The 15602-nt window shown below is 41.4% G+C and overlaps 1 protein-coding gene across 3 annotated transcripts in view; it reads left to right on the top strand.

Moving 5' to 3' along the window:
* The window catches only part of ARMH3 (armadillo like helical domain containing 3), a 168072-nt gene that overhangs the window by 33553 nt on the left and 118917 nt on the right, over positions 1-15602 (top strand). For all 3 annotated transcript variants that reach the window (XM_060126346.1, XM_060126347.1, XM_060126345.1), the window contains 6 exons: positions 1426-1469; positions 2544-2604; positions 4457-4503; positions 5023-5098; positions 6783-6876; positions 12648-12749. In XM_060126346.1, coding sequence (XP_059982329.1) covers positions 1426-1469; positions 2544-2604; positions 4457-4503; positions 5023-5098; positions 6783-6876; positions 12648-12749 — 424 coding nt within the window. The remainder of the gene's footprint in view (positions 1-1425; positions 1470-2543; positions 2605-4456; positions 4504-5022; positions 5099-6782; positions 6877-12647; positions 12750-15602) is intronic.

The raw sequence follows: 15602 nt of genomic DNA, 5'->3' as shown, positions 1-15602 counted from the left end.
ATGGAGGACGATATATATCTGCTACGTATATCCATGGAGGTTTGGGAAATAACATCTGATCTCTGAATATAGGGAGGAAGAAGATGACCAGGTGTCTGGCTTTATTCTCTTTCCATCTTGCCCTCTTCATTCTTCTAATTTCTCTTCTGAAAAAAAAGCACACATGATTCATCCTTGTGGCCTTAATTGATCTTTGTGATACGCTTAGCAGTTTCTAGGGGGAAAGTTAATAAATTGATATTTATTGGATGCTTCTTCCCATTACATTCCTGTTTTCCTGTGGCCTGAGAGTAGCTTGTCTTTGTTTTTAAAAATAAATTTATTTATTTATTTATTGTAGGCTGCATTGGGTCTTCGTTGCTGCGCACGGGCCTTCTCTAGTTGCCGTGAGCAGGGGCTGCTCTTCGTTGTGGTTGCGCGGGCTTCTCATTGCGGTGGTTTCTCTTGTTGTGGAGCACGGGCTCTAGGCGTGCAGGCTTCAGTAGTTGTGGCATGCAGGCTCAGTAGTTGTGGCTCGCGGGCTCCAGAACACAGGCTCAGTAGTTGTGGCGCACGGGCTTAGTTGCTCCGCGGCATGTGGGATCTTCCGGGACCAGGGCTCGAACCCGTGTCCCCTGCATTGGCAGACGGATTCTTTTTTTTTTTTTTTTTTATCAATGTTGGGGAAGCAATGACAGGTTCTTCATTTTTTTTTAAAAATTAATTATTTAATTTTACTTTTGGCTGCGTTGGGTTTTCGTTGCTGCACCCAGCCTTTCTCTAACTGTGGCGAGCTGGGGCTACTCTTCGTTGCGGCGTGCAGGCTTCTCATTGTGGTGGCTTGTCTTGTTGCGGAGCATGGGCTCTAGGTGTGCGGGCTTCAGTAGTTGGGGCTCATGGGCTCTAGAGCACAGGCTCAGTAGTTGTGGCGCATGGGCTTAGTTGCTCTGCGACATGTGGGATCTTCTTGGACCAGGGCTCGAACCCATGTCGCCCGCATTGGCAGGCGGATTCTTAACCACTGCGCCACCAGGGAAGTCCCTGCACCTTCATTTAATGTGGGACTCGTCACTTTTATTATGGGTTGTCTTAGAGACATTCGAGAGCTTTTTGTTTGAAGATTCTAACTCACTCTTTTCTTTTGAGGTGAAAATTATCCCAGTGAAATTGTCAGTGGTCTGAGCTGGTCTGTTTCATCCCTTGTTACTCTATTTTAATTGTAACTGGAACCCTTAAGTAAGATAATTAGATCAGAAAAATCTTTCCAAAGAAGTTCCTTTTGATCCTTTGACAATGTCTCTCAGAATTCCTGTCCTTGTTGCCTACTTTCAGGTAGAACTTCTTGGGCTTGGACCATGGCACTGTAATTAGTGTTTTCTGTGGTCTAGTCATAGTATCACCAACAGCCCCTTATTTCACCTGTGCTATCTTTTTTTTTCTCTCTAGGGAATGGGGCTTGTGATTGCTCAAGCTTTATCTGAGTATAACAGGTAAGTCCACCTTTCCAGAAGGGAAGGGTCTAATTTTCGTTTGAATTGGTTGAGTAGGAAACAGGTTTGTTAAGAGTTCTTGGGTGAACGTCTCTTACCTATCCTAGAAGAGTATTTAGAGGTACAGCTGCTGGCAGATGCATTTGTTCTAGCTGGGCTTGATGGCTTTAGCAGCAGTTGTTTTTAACACTGGGGAGAAGTAGCCACCATGTTAGTGTCCATCTTTTGTTTAAGCAACTCTTACATTCAAACATTCTTATGCAACCTTTGGTATTTTATTGCAGAGCATTTTAACTAGTTTTCCAGCCATAAGCAGGCTCTTCCATTTAGCCCAATGTATCATATAAATACCGTTTTCTATGTAGAAAAGGTTGTGAAACACTGCTTTTTGTATGCTTAAAAAAAAGAAGAGAAAGCACTGAATTAGTTCTAGTTTGACAGATACTTCTTTTTCATCAGTGATCAACTGCAGCTTCCTAGAGTCCCTGTCTGTTCTGGGGGCTCTTTTCATTGATGCTTGCTTTCCCTCTTGCTGGGGATGGGGAAGGATTTGGTATTCAGTGAATGGAAACCAGAAGTGTATCTAATCCTGGCAAGGACCAGGCAGGATCTTTCTTACTCCTTTCTAGACTTTGCTTATACACGATTGGGTATTGGGATTTCAAATCTGTCCCATCTCCACAAATAGTTTAGCTCACAGATTTCCCTCCTTTTCCTTCAAAAACAAACAAGATTTTCACTGTTACAGCCTTAATTTTCCTGTCACACTTTTCAAGTAATAGTCTGTTTGGGAAATAACTGGATCAGCCATATGTTAGAGCAGTTTCACACTTTTGCAGCTTGCTTTCTAAGACTCTCCCGAAGTAGCTGGGCATTTTGGTACACGCTACCTCAAGAGCAGATGGGTGCCTCTTAGCTTGCAGGGGAAACTGCAGTGGCTGGGTTGTCATAACGCTTTTGTTTTTTGGAGTCAGTGAATTCTGCGAGTGAGCTGCTCTGATTACCACTTGGTATGCCAAGGACAAAGACACGTGATAAATAATACTAAAGTTGAATTTAGTTATTTTTGTTCAGGCAGTATAAAGACAAGGAAGAAGAACACCAAGGCGGTTTTTTCTCTGCTTTAACAAATATGGTAAGTCCTACTTGTTTTTTCTCTCCTGCTCAGAAATATATGAGATCTGCAGGGGTAGACAAATTTAGACTCAGAAGTTTATTTTATTTTATTTTTTGCGGTACGCGGGCCTCTCACTCTTGTGGCCTGTCCCGTTGTGGAGCACAGGCTCCGGATGCACAGGCTTAGCGGCCATGGCTCACGGGCCCAGCTGCTCCGTGGCATGTGGGATCTTCCCGGACCGGGGCACGAACCCGTGTCCCCTACATCGGCAGGCGGACTCTCAACCACTGCGCCACCAGGGAAGCCCCAGAAGTTTATTTTTATTTTTTTTTCTAATATTTGTTTATTTGGCTGCCCTGGGTCTTAGTTGTGGCATGCAGGCTCTAGTTTCCTGACCAGGGATTGAACCCGGGCCCCCTGCATTGGGAGCATGGAGTCTTAATCACTGGACCACCAGGGTTAGAATTTTTTTTTTTCCAATTAATCAATTCAATTTTTTAAAGACAACAAAAACAAAAAAAGCGTTCATATTAAGCCAGACTTTTGCTTCCTAAAGAGTTGGCTCTGTTTGAGGACTGATGCTATGGAACACAGAATAGGAGGATTTAGATCCAAGTCCAACCCTGAGTGATCCTTGGCTGTCTGCAGTGGCCCCTTCATCTCTTGTAGTTGGTCCTGGATTCGAGGGATTGGTGCAGTGATCTGAGCCACTCATCTAAAGGCTTAAGGTCTGGGCTGAGAGGTCCATAGTTTAGGAAAGTTATTGGTTCAGTTTGCAAGACTCCTGAGCAAGGTATCTCAACCTTAGCACGATAGGCATTTTAGGCCAGATAATCTGGGACTGATTTTTAAGATATAAATCTAGGAGTCTTGGAACTTAGATTCAGAAAGTCTGTCTTCTTGGGCATTAGTATTCAAGTAATCAGCCCTAGAGCAAGACAGATTTTGAGTTCATTGCAAGAAACAGCAGTCCCCCCATCTTGTCCCCCAAAAGGCAACTTTTCCCCCACAATATCTATGCCTTCTTCGTTCTCAGAGCCTACTGTCAAGGAAAGGACTTGATAAACTCTTTAACTCTGAAGCACAAATGGATAATCCCTCAGATGTCAGAGCAGTGTGAGTGCTGTATTGGTGTTTGATTAGATGAATTAGATATAATTATATTGCTCCCAGGGACCTTTGCCTTCTAGCCAAGAAGAAAAGGTTTTCTACCAAATAAATGAAGCTCCAGCTGCATGGTTTTGGGCATCAATAAGTAGGTGGAAAAGGTATTCTTAGATGGATGGGCATCTATCTCAGTGCCTCTGATATCACACATATTGGAGGCAATCTACTCCATTTACTTATTCAACTGCCCTAGCTAGGTCACAAACAAAAGGTTTTATGATGTAAAAGATGGACGGTAGGTTTCATTTAGACAGTTCTGGTCTGAAACCCGGATATTCCCCCAAAGATGGCTCTGTGTTGGATGAACAGCCTGCTTTCCTTGTTCTTTGTGAGTTAGTTCCTGACTTCAAATAAGCAAATTCAAGGGCAGATGCAAAGTGATGAGGATGTTTAGGTTGCCGTTTACTTGTTGTCAGTGGTTACTAAACTTATGCATTAAAAAGGAGAGCTGGACAAAAGTAGTGGGGATTGTTTTTTTGCTTTTTAAAGTCCCTTTAAGTAAAGACAAGTTAGGGGAGCTCTCATTGTTTCATTTATTACTTATGATTATTTTAAGATCTTCAAAGTGAACTGGTTTTGTTGTGTGTGACTGGTGGGCCAGGGTTCCAAGCAGCTTGTTTTTTGACTGATTAAAGGCTTGTAGGCACAGAGCACCTCTCACGTTTCCCTGCTATAACTCTGCAATTCCCCTTTTCTTCCACAGGTGGGCAGCATGTTCATAGCAGATGCCCATGAGAAAATCTCAGTGCAGTAAGTGGCTGACGTCCTTGTGCGGTGACTTGAACATTAGTGTGGGCTCTCACTGGATATGAAAGTGTGAAACGTTACCTCTGCTAATCTTTTATAGATTCAAACTTTTTTGGTGATTTATCAACTGTTTCTTGAGTTTTAAACAATGATGGAACCTTAGAAAACTCTGCTTCAGTCACATGTAACGAGCCCCAAGAAGCTGAAAAACGGTTCCCAGCTGTCTCTGGAATGAAATGAAAGAGGGCTTGGTGTCTGAGCCAGTTAAAGACTTAACTGGATTGGGGTGGAAGAGTGAGAGGGGGAAATAGTGAATGAAGTAGATAAGAACTAGTTCTAAGGAATTAAAGTTAAAGCTCTGACTGTATACCCTTTACATAAGCCCCAAAAGGAAATAAAGGGAGCATTAGAAACTCAAAGGGATTTATAGTGAGGAGCTGGAGTGAAATCTTACCTTGAGGGTTATACTCTTTTAACTTCTTCATTATAAGAGACTCTCCAATTTGTTCTCTTTTTCTTTAGAACCAACGAGGCCATCCTTCTGGCACTTTACGAAGCTGTTCATTTAAATCGGAACTTTATCACAGTGTTAGCCCAGGTTGGTTATGTTAAAAACTTCAATTCTTTTTCTCCCTGAATTTCATACATGGCTGTGCCGTGTAAACCCTACTTTGCATTGGTGAGTGGTAGTTATAAAGAGTTGCCTCAGTTGCCTTTGCTTCATGCTCTCCTCAAATATGTATGTTTCCATCTGGTGCTGAAATGGATCTGATAACATGCAAAGTTAATGGTCTTGACCAGTTTACTGATTCAGCTAAACAAATGAGATGAGATTACTTCATTTTGCTCACCGGAAATCCCTTGGTATTATCTGCCCATATGGATTTTTATAACAGGCTTTCTGCTTTCTAAACCTCTGTGGAATTACAACCGGAGATAAAATAGGCCACGTCACTTATCTTATTATCTTACCCATGTCCAAAGAAGAAGAGTACAAAATATCTTATGCAGCGTAAGGTTAGCTGTTAACCAAAAAAAAGAAAAAAAGTTTACAAATATTGAAAGCAGAAAGTCATAGAATCCTGAGTGCTGGATCACTTGCCTAAGGGATAGCCTCGGTAGTTGGTACAGAAGGGAATTTAAATAGGTTGAAAACTTGAGTGATGCTCATGAAAGCTGTCTTAAAAAATTGATAAAGTGTTTTTATTTTAAAGCCAGACTGTTTAAAATATGTATGAAGGTTTCTTTTACAGGAAAGTTTGCTTATGCTTTTTTCTCAAAGGGCAGATGTGTATGGGATCCACTGAGTTTCAGTAACAAAAAAAATAAGGTCAAAAAGCAGTGTGCTGGTTTGAGGGTCTGGCTAAGAGGGACTTATCATTTTTCATGACTGATAACATGAGACTTTACCCACTATTCTCAGGGTGTTCCTTGTCTGCTTTTTGAATTCTGTAACTGATTTTAAAGGAAGAAGTGAGATGGGTAAAATCTGGTAAAGTTGTTGGGGAAGAGAAGGGAGTAGCCACCACTCAGCCCAATTTTCAAGAGCTGATATGGCAGGGATGGCTAAGGAAGGTAAGGGAAAGAGGAGTTATCTGTTTTGGTCCCCAGTGGATGTCTCACCCATGTCTCTGCCTCCCAGCCCCACACGCTCTTGTTTGTTGTGAAATGGGAAGGCTGCCCTCTGCATAGCTCTTTTTATAGTACCTGTTATCTCCTTGGCTCACCTGCATTTATTAGTCAACTATGTGGTCATTAGAACAGTCTGTAGATATGTTTTAGGTTGATCTGATAAGAATAGTCCCTTCTCAGATAGGTTCAAATAGGACAGCAAGTTCCCTTTTGTGTGTGTGTGGAATAATTCTGTGTTTTTTTGTTTTGTTTTGTTTTTTACATGGGCCTCTCACTGTTGCGGCCTCTCCTGTTGCAGAGCACAGGCTCCAGACCGGGGCACCAACCCTTATCCCCTGCATGAGCAGGCGGACTCTCAACCACTGTGCCACCAGGGAAGCCCCTATCCCAGTTTTTTATTCATATGGTTCTGCAGAAAAACTTAAGTAATGGGAACTTAGTTGCTTAAAGAAAACTAGCCTGCAGAGCTTCTCATTAGAGTTTAGCAAGCATCAACAGTAATCAGGTACTCATAGGAACTAAATGTAGAAGCAGTCCCTCCTCAGTGAGCTTTCTGTCTAATTATGAGGCCAGAAATACCAGAAAGGATAAGCAGAGGATACCCAGAACTGGATTTTCTCTTTCTTACCCTTATCTGTGCTCTCGTTCAGAGTCATCCAGAAATGGGCTTGGTGACAACCCCCGTCGGCCCTGCTCCAGCAACCCCAGCCACACCACTGGGGACCACGCCGCCCTCCTCTGATGGTAAGTCCACCATCTCCTTTGTTTTCTTGACGAATATGATCTTGAAACTTCAGGGGTGAGCATAGTTCTTTTGTTTTTTTTGTTTTTTTTTAACAAAAAGCACAATTGTTAATTCTTTTGCTTAAGAAATTATCTGAAGAACTGTCCTTCAGGATTCATGAAGCTCCAAAGAAAAGTCTGGAAAAGAGAGTCAAATGCTTTTTTCTGTAAAGAAGCTATATAACTCCAGCTTGTCCTCCTCAGGGAATGGCTGTAGAATCATGGAATGCTAGATTTAAAAGGGAGCTCAGAGGTCAGTGATGTCCGTCCTGCCAAACTGTCAGGGTACTTGTGAGGCTCAGATGAGATGTTTTATGAATATCTCGCTAAAATAAATGTAAAATAGTAATATTATCTCTTGTTATCATTTGACAAATGAGAGAATTGAGGCCAGAGAAATAAGAGGTTTGCCTAAGGTTAGTGAGAGTTGAGACTAAAAACCACAACATGGATCAGGGCTGGGACCATGCCTGTTTTGTTTACCACTAATTGCCCAGCATAGTGCCTGCATGGTCACTGCTTAGTAAATATTTGTTGAATAAATGGATGAGAAAGTGAACCTGGGATTTGCTCACTGTTATGTGTCTGCCAGGTACACCCAGTTAAAAAATGACAAGTGCATAATAATTGGGAGTTTGCTGGGTGTTTAAGACTTCCCTCCCTAAAAAAATAACAAAAAAATCTCCACTTACCACTGGCACTTAAGAAAAGGGTAACAGAAAAGAAATAATGAATTTTGCCTGATAAACTTTGTGTCAGCCTGAATTGGTTCTATTGTCAGCTGGGTGTGTTCGATGGAATAACTTAACCTAAAAATAATCTTCATTAATATTTGATGTTTTGCCTCAAATGTTGACCTCATTTTGGGTAAAGAAGTACAGGAAATCTAACTTTGATCCTTTCTTTGTGCCTCCCTCCTGTCTGTATGACATGACTGTCTTTGATCTGCTTTTTCTTCTTCAAAGTTTCATATAACACCTGTGGCATTAGCATTAGCATTTCAAGATAGTACAAGCATTATTGGTATAAAAGCATGACTGGGAGGTGCCACTGATATTCAAGTCTATGGCAGCAAATTGGATCTGTTTAGAATTGAAAGTCAAATTTCCAAAATACAGGTTTCCCCTGCTGTCTGAAAGTAGAGCTCTCACATGAAACCTTCTGTAAGCCGAAAAGGCGTAAAGCAAAGAAGCAATTACCTGAGGACACATCTTGCTAACAGGTTTACAAAGGAAATCTAGAAAAAGCACAGATGCTCACAGTTTAAAGCTGTGGCGGCTTGATACTTAGATGCTGCGTGTAGCTCCTGGGGAAGGAATTTGGTGGTGCCACTCTCAACTGCCTGGGATGCTCGCTGCCTCTGTTACAACTTGCTCTAAAACAAACGCTGAACGCGACTTTCATTTTTTGCCTTTTTTCTTTCTTTCTCCCCCCCGCCCCCAACTCTTGTCTCTTGTTACATTCATTTCTAGTTGTTAGTAGGTGGTAGGATTTTTTTTTTCTACTTTTCATCGTCTAAATGTGAGGAAAAAAAAATGGAACGTGTATACTTTCTTTAAATTTTTTTTCAGTTTTATTGAGGTGATTTGATATGCATATACATTGTGAGAGAATTCCCCCCATCTATTTAATTAACACATTCATTACCTCACATATTTATCTTTTTATTTTTTGGAGGAGGTGAGAACATTTACGTTCTACACTCTTAGCAGATTTCAAATACAACATGGTGTTATCAACATAGTCCCTGTATTTTACATTAGATCTTCAGATTTTATTAATCTTACAACTGAAATTTTGTACCCTTTTACCAACCTTTTTATATTTCCCCCACCCCTAGCCCCTGGCAACCACTATTCTACTCTCTGCTTCTATAAGTTTGACAGTTTTTTTTAGATTCCACATGTAAGTGATTCAGTACAGTATTTGTCTTTCTCTTTCTGACTTATTTCCCTAAGAATAATATTCTCCAGTCCATCCATGTTGCTGCAAATGGCAGAATTTCCTTCTTCCTTGTGACTGAATAATATTCCTTTGTGTATATATATATATATATATATATATATATATATGATATCTTCTTTATCCATTTATCTGTAGATGAACACTTAAGCTGTTTCCATATCTTGGCTACTGTGAATAATGCTGTAATGAACACGGGAGTGAAAATATCTCTTTGATATCCTGTTTTCATTTCTTTTGTATATATACCTAGAAGTGGGATTGCTGGATCATATGGTGGTTCTGTTTTTAATTTTTCGAGGAACCTTCATACAGTTGTCCTCAGTGGTTACACCAATCAACAGTGCACAAGGGTTCGTTTTTTTCCACATCCTCACCAATACTTGTTATCACTTGTCTGTTTTTTCTTTTCTTTTTTTTTTTTTTGGCCAGGCGGCTTGTGGGATCTCAGTTCCCCGACCAGAGATTGAACCTGGGCCTTCTGCAGTGAAAGCTCAGAGTCCTCACTGCTGGACTGCCAGGGTATTCCCTCTCTTGTCTGTTTTTTTTAAAATTAATTAATTAATTAAAAAATTGTAGTATAGTTGATTTACAATATTATGTAAGTTTCAGGTATACAAATAGTGGTTCACAATTTTTAAAGATTATACTCTATTTATAGTTATTATAAAATGTAGGCTGTAATCCCTGTAATATATCCTTGTAGCTTATTTAGTTTCTATAGTAGTATGTACCTCTTAATTCCCTAACCCTATTCTGCCCCTCCCCACTTCACCTTTTTTCTTTGTTTCTTTTTTTTTTATAAATTTATTTTTGGCTGCGTTGGGTCTTCGCTGCTGCCCACGGGCATTCTCTAGTTGCGGTGAGTGGGGGCTACTCTTCGTTGCGGTGTGCAGGCTTCTCATTGCAGTGGCTTCTCTTGCTGTGGAGCACGGGTTCTAGGCGTGTGGGCTTCAGTAGGTGTGGCTCGTGGGCTTAGTTGCTCCGCGGCATGTGGGATCTTTCCGGACCAGGGCTCGAACCCATGTCCCCTGCATTGGCAGGCAGATTCTTAACTACTGCGCCACCAGGGAAGTCCCGCCTTTTTTCTTAAAAGTGGAAATTCTCTTTGGATTCTTTCCATTAGCGAAAACAGATACTAATGTAGGTTTTTCGTAAAGGCAAAGTGGCTTATGTAAAAATGAGCTTTCGAAAAGCGGGGCACACCTGTATCTTAATGAGAAGGAACATGTAGCAGGATTGCCTACTTGTCTCTGCTTATTCAGGTCACCAAATATTCCAATGGAAATACTGATCTTTCTCTTTAACGATGAAGCCTGCCTGGTTACCATGGATATCAAAAGGCGTGTATGTAGGTGCGTGTGTGCGTGCGTGCGTGTATGTGTGTGTGTGTGTATCTGAGTTCCATGCAATGTTGGGGTTTGGATGCTTCAGAGAAATGCCTTTCAAACTGTTCATTGGGAACACTTCTACCCACACACTTGATTATGCAATGGCAGGATTTGTGCTTACTTACAACCAGTGAGCTTTTATTTTTTCTAGTGGGAAGATTGGAGTCAGCCCACTTTCAAGTGACTGTCTCCCTTGACAAAGGCTGCTGGGAAGAATTATGAAGCCAAAGATCAAGGAATAAACTCTTCCTTAGGAAGGAGATTTTAATTTGTGAGGGATTTTATTCTATCTCTTCTATTTTGTTCTTTTTCTTCTCTCCTAACTCATTTCCTTCTTTTCGAGTCTAAGTATTATAACCCTGTTTTCAAGTTTTGGTTTTTCATTGGTTTTTAATATAACTGGTGCTCAATAGCCTAGTTATATTTAAAGGTATGTCACTGGAGCCATTTTTTTTTTTTTTTGGAGCCATTATTTTTTAAAAGCCAGCAGTTTAGCTGTAACATTTGTTTCCAGTTCAGACTTGACATTTGACCGCTCAGCCTTGGCATGAGAGGACTTTCCGGTAAACTAAAAATACATATACTTCTATATTTCTACATATATAAGGCAGTTTTTTAGTTATTACTGTGTTTGAGTGGGGAAAAAAGTCCCACTAACCAGTTAGATACCTCTTTGTATTGAACAAAGGAATGATTATGGGCTCTGAGCTTCAGAATAGGCTGTAGATTGAAATGACAGTCTCAGGTCATTAACCCATAACATGAATTAAGACCTTTTAGTATTTCAACATAAAAATATATTTGTCTTTTATTAGTTCTTGGGGGCTGAACTGTGGGAAAACAGCCAAGGGTTAGGCATGTTAATTGCTTCTCGTAAGGCTTTTTGCTGTGCTTGCTATGTATTTTGGATCCATAATATGCAAATGTTTCCCATTGTTAATAAAGGTTCTCTGCATACATCGTAATAACTCCAGAGGGATTCATTATCGTTATGAATACATATTGTGAATAATATCCCAAACTCAGCTGAGTCTTCGTAGGTGAAAATACAACAGAAAGCTATAGATTCTCTAGTTTGTCTGGGCTATCATGAGCTTCCTTTTGCTTATATATTATGTCTTAGACAGTGTAAAAGTACTTAACAAGATGTCTGAGTCTCGTGTAAAGTATTAGAAACTTGGGAAATCTATATTAGGGCTGTCCTTTGTCAGCCCTAGTCTGGTCCCTTACTGTTCATTGGGACTGTGACACAGAGAATGTGAGCAGGGGTAGTTTCTCTTGGAAACATCAAGCAGCTAGTTATATAAAACTCTGTCCCAATCAGTAATGTCCACCTATCTTTAGTCTGGTATTCCTTTTCAGGTTCCCTTTCAGGTGGGGAAGGGGTTAAAAATTAGTATTTGAGGGCTTCCCTGGTGGTGCAGTGGTTGAGAGTCCGCCTGCCAATGCAGAGGACATGGGTTCGTGCCTCCGTCCGGGAATATCCCACATGCTGTGAAGCGGCTGGGCCTGTGAGCCATGGCCGCTGAGCCTGCGTGTCCGGAGCCTGTGCTCCGCAATGGGAGAGGCCACAACAGCGAGAGGCCCATGTACTGCAAAAAAAAAAAAAAAAAAAAAATAGTATTTGAATGTAGTTCTGCCTTAACTTTTTTTCCTTTCCATCTTGGGTATTTCCAGCCTCAAACCTTATTCTCAAAATTGAGCAATATTTCTCCATATTAGGAATGAATTGTCATTTATTTTAAGCGGTAGACTCATCAAAGCAAGGCTCATTTATATTCAGTACAGCTCTTTCACTTAGGTACAAATTAAATTGCTTTTAAGAAGGGCCTTGAACCCTTTTGGATTACTTGGGGCTAGAAAGTGGAATCAAAATACCCTTCTTAGGGCTTCCCTGGTGGCGCAGTGGTTAAGAGTCTGCCTGTCGATGCAGGGGACACGGGTTTGTGTCCCGGTCTGGGAAGATCCCACATGCCGTGGAGCAGCTGGGCCCGTGAGCCATGGCCACTGAGCCTGCGCGTCCGGAGCCTGTGCTCCACAACGGGAGAGGCCACAACAGTGAGAGGCCCGCGTACCGCAAAAAAAAAAAAAAAAAAAAAAAAACTCTTCTTAGGATGTTGGGAGAAAAGCACTGTTCTGGAGACTGACATTCTTAGGTAGGAGCGAAGGGCATTGGGCTTAATCTTGGGGGTAGGAAGGGCTGTAGAGGCCTAGGAAGACTAGATAAAGGTTTTATGATAAGTACTTGGTCTTTCCTCTGTTGTGTAAAAAGATTATTTCGTGATTTCCTTGCCTGCTGGCAAGTTGGCTGTCTGTATAGGTAGAAGTGTTAGATGGAATATGTTATAGGCTAAATGCATTTCATCTGTTTTATTCCAGTTATAAGTTCTGTGGAACTCCCACTGGATGCAGATGTACAGACCAGTAATCTACTGATAACCTTCTTAAAGTATAGCTCGATTGTCATGCAGGACACCAAAGGTAAGGCATGCTACTTTGGGGACTTAGGAAGCAGGAGGTGGCAGGTAGCTGCTTAGCTAGAGCAAGGAGCAGCATTAATACTTCGAAGCTTTGACAAGATTTACCATTGGGACCTCCTGTGCAAGGTGATGGTCCTGATTACTGGCAAAGAGTGATTTCTTATTGCCAGATGACAATTAGATGGTGTTGGGGAAACCTGGAGCTGGAGGGGGAGTGCTCCAAAGTAGAACAGGAAAAAAATTGATCTCTACAAAAACTAGCAAGTCTTCTTAGCAGATTTTGATAAGTAGATGCAGACTCTTGTGTGTGGGAAGTGAGGGGATTAGCATGTTTCAGGGAATTCCCTTTTGAGGACAAGAACTGAAAACATCAGCTCATAGTGAGAATTAGGACTGTTGTACAGAGTACGGTAGGAAGAGGTGCGATTCAGAGGGACTGTGCTCTTTAACACTTAAAACAGGAGTGTCAGTACTCATCCCTGAAATGCAGAATGGAAGTGGGAGAGAAATAGGTATTAGAAAAGTTTGAGTTTATTCTGTCTAGTGTCCTGTTCTTCCTCTGTTGATGATTTTTCTATGATTTTTTTTTTTTTTTTGCTGTACGCGGGCCTCTCACTGTTGTGGCCTCTCCTGCTGCGGAGCACAGGCTCCAGACGCACAGGCCCAGTGGCCATGGCTCACGGGCCCAGCCACTCCGCAGCATGTGGGATCCTCCCGGACCAGGGCACGAACCCGTGTCCCCTGCATCAGCAGGCGGACTCTCAACCACTGCGCCACCAGGGAAGCCCTCTATGATCTTTTAATCGGTGGTAGGGTAGTGGAATAGTTGGGCTAGAAGAAGGGATTGGGAGGAAGCCCAGCAAATTCTGTCCAGTATATACATCTCAGGGTTTTTTTTTTAAACCTAGTTTTTTCTTTATACCAGATTTATATGTTTACAATTTTTATTTATTTATCTCTATTATATTTTTTATTGTAGTAAAATTTACCATTTTAACTATTTTTAAGTGGCACTAAGTACGATCCCATTGTTATGCAACCATTACTACCATCCATCTTTAGAACTCTTCATCTTGTGAAACTAAAACTGTACCCATTAAAAACTTTTTCCCTATTCTTCACATTCTCCCCTTTTCCCAAGCCCTGGCAACCACCATTCTGCTTTCTGTCTCTTTGGATTTGACTACCTCATATAAGTGGAATATATCCCCGTTTTAAGTTTCTCTGGAAATGAGCCTTTTATTTCATGGTGACACTGAGGTAGCATTTTTCCTCCAATTTTTTAAATGAAAAAACTCCAGTAAACAGAGAAGCTGAAAGGGTCACACAGTGATCAGTCATATACCCATTAACATTTTGCCATATTTGGTTTATCTCTAAATTTCTGTGTTATTCTTATTTTGGCTGAATAATTTTAAAGTAAGTTGCAGACGTCATTCTACCTTCACACCAGAAGTACTTTGGCATGTATCTCAAAATTAAAGACATTTTCCTAGATATCCATCATTAAGGCTAAGAAAATCAACAGTAGTTCTTTTTTTGGCCGTGCCACACGTCTTGCGGGATCTTAGTTCCCCGACCAAGTATTGAACCTGGGCCACCGCAGTGAAAACACCGAGTCCTAACCACTGGCCCACCAGGGAATTCCCAACAGTAATTCTCTAATATCATGTAATAGTCCATATTTAGTTTTTTCCCAATTGTCCCCAGAATGTTTTCCATAACCGAGTTGTTTTTTTTCTTTTAAATAAATAAATATATTTATTTATTTATTTTTTATTTTTGGCTGTGTTGGGTCTTCGTTGCTGTGCGCCGGCTTTCTCTAGTTGCAGCGAGCAGGGCTACTCTGTTGCGGTGCGTGGGCTTCTCATTGCAGTGGCTTGTCTTGTTGTGGAGCATGGGCTCTAGGCACGCAGGCTTCAGTAGTTGTGGCATATGGGCTCAGTAGTTGTGGCTCACAGGCTCTAGAGCTCAGGCTCAGTAGTTGTGGCACATGGGCTTAGTTGTTCCGAGGCATGTGGGATCTTCCCCGACCAGGGCTTGAACCCGTGTCCCCTGCAGTGGAAGGCAGATTCTTAACCACTGTGCCACCAGGGAAGCCCATAACCAATAGCTTTTAAACTACACTAGCATTTTATTTTATTTATTTTATTTTTATTTTTTCATTTTTAATAAATAGTTTATTTATCCAACAGTTTCAACCCTGATATTGAAGTCTGTTGCAGAGTTTTGTTTTTTTTTTAATAAATTTATTTATTTATTTTTGACTGTGTTGGGTCTTCATTGCTACACATGGGCTTTTCTCTAGTTGTGGCAAGCAGGGGCTGCTTTTCATTGCGGTGTGCACGGGCTTCTCATTGTGGTGGCTTCTCTTGTTGCGGAGCACGGGCTCTAGGTGTGCAGGCTTCAGTAGTTGTGGCTCGCGGGCCCTACAGTGCAGGCTCAGTCGTTGTGGTGCACGGGCTTAGTTGCTCTGCAGCATGTGGGATCTTCCCGGACCAGGGCTCGAACCCATGTCCCCTGCATTGGCAGGTGGATTCTTAACCACTGTGCCACCAGGGAATTCCCGGTGCTGTGATTAAACTTGGTTTTTATTGTTCTTTTTTTGTGCTTTTCTGAATTAAAAAAATGTTTATAATGAAATATGCCTTATTTTTGTTTTCAGTAACAATTTCTTTTAAGTGGAGAGATAGCTGCAGGCTTTTCTACAAGAGTTGCTTATCAGCTTAAGGGGAAGGGGAGGATAGTGCCAGAGAAACTCTGGCCAGGAATAGGTAGAAGAGTCTTATGAATCTAATTTTGCAGGCAAAGGCATTTCTCTTCTGGCCTAGGGGCTCTGCTGTAAGCTACTGGG

This window comes from Lagenorhynchus albirostris, chromosome 16, assembly GCF_949774975.1.
Source record: "Lagenorhynchus albirostris chromosome 16, mLagAlb1.1, whole genome shotgun sequence".
In the NCBI taxonomy this organism is placed as follows: domain Eukaryota; kingdom Metazoa; phylum Chordata; class Mammalia; order Artiodactyla; family Delphinidae; genus Lagenorhynchus; species Lagenorhynchus albirostris.
This window is presented reverse-complemented; position numbering and strand designations above follow the sequence as displayed.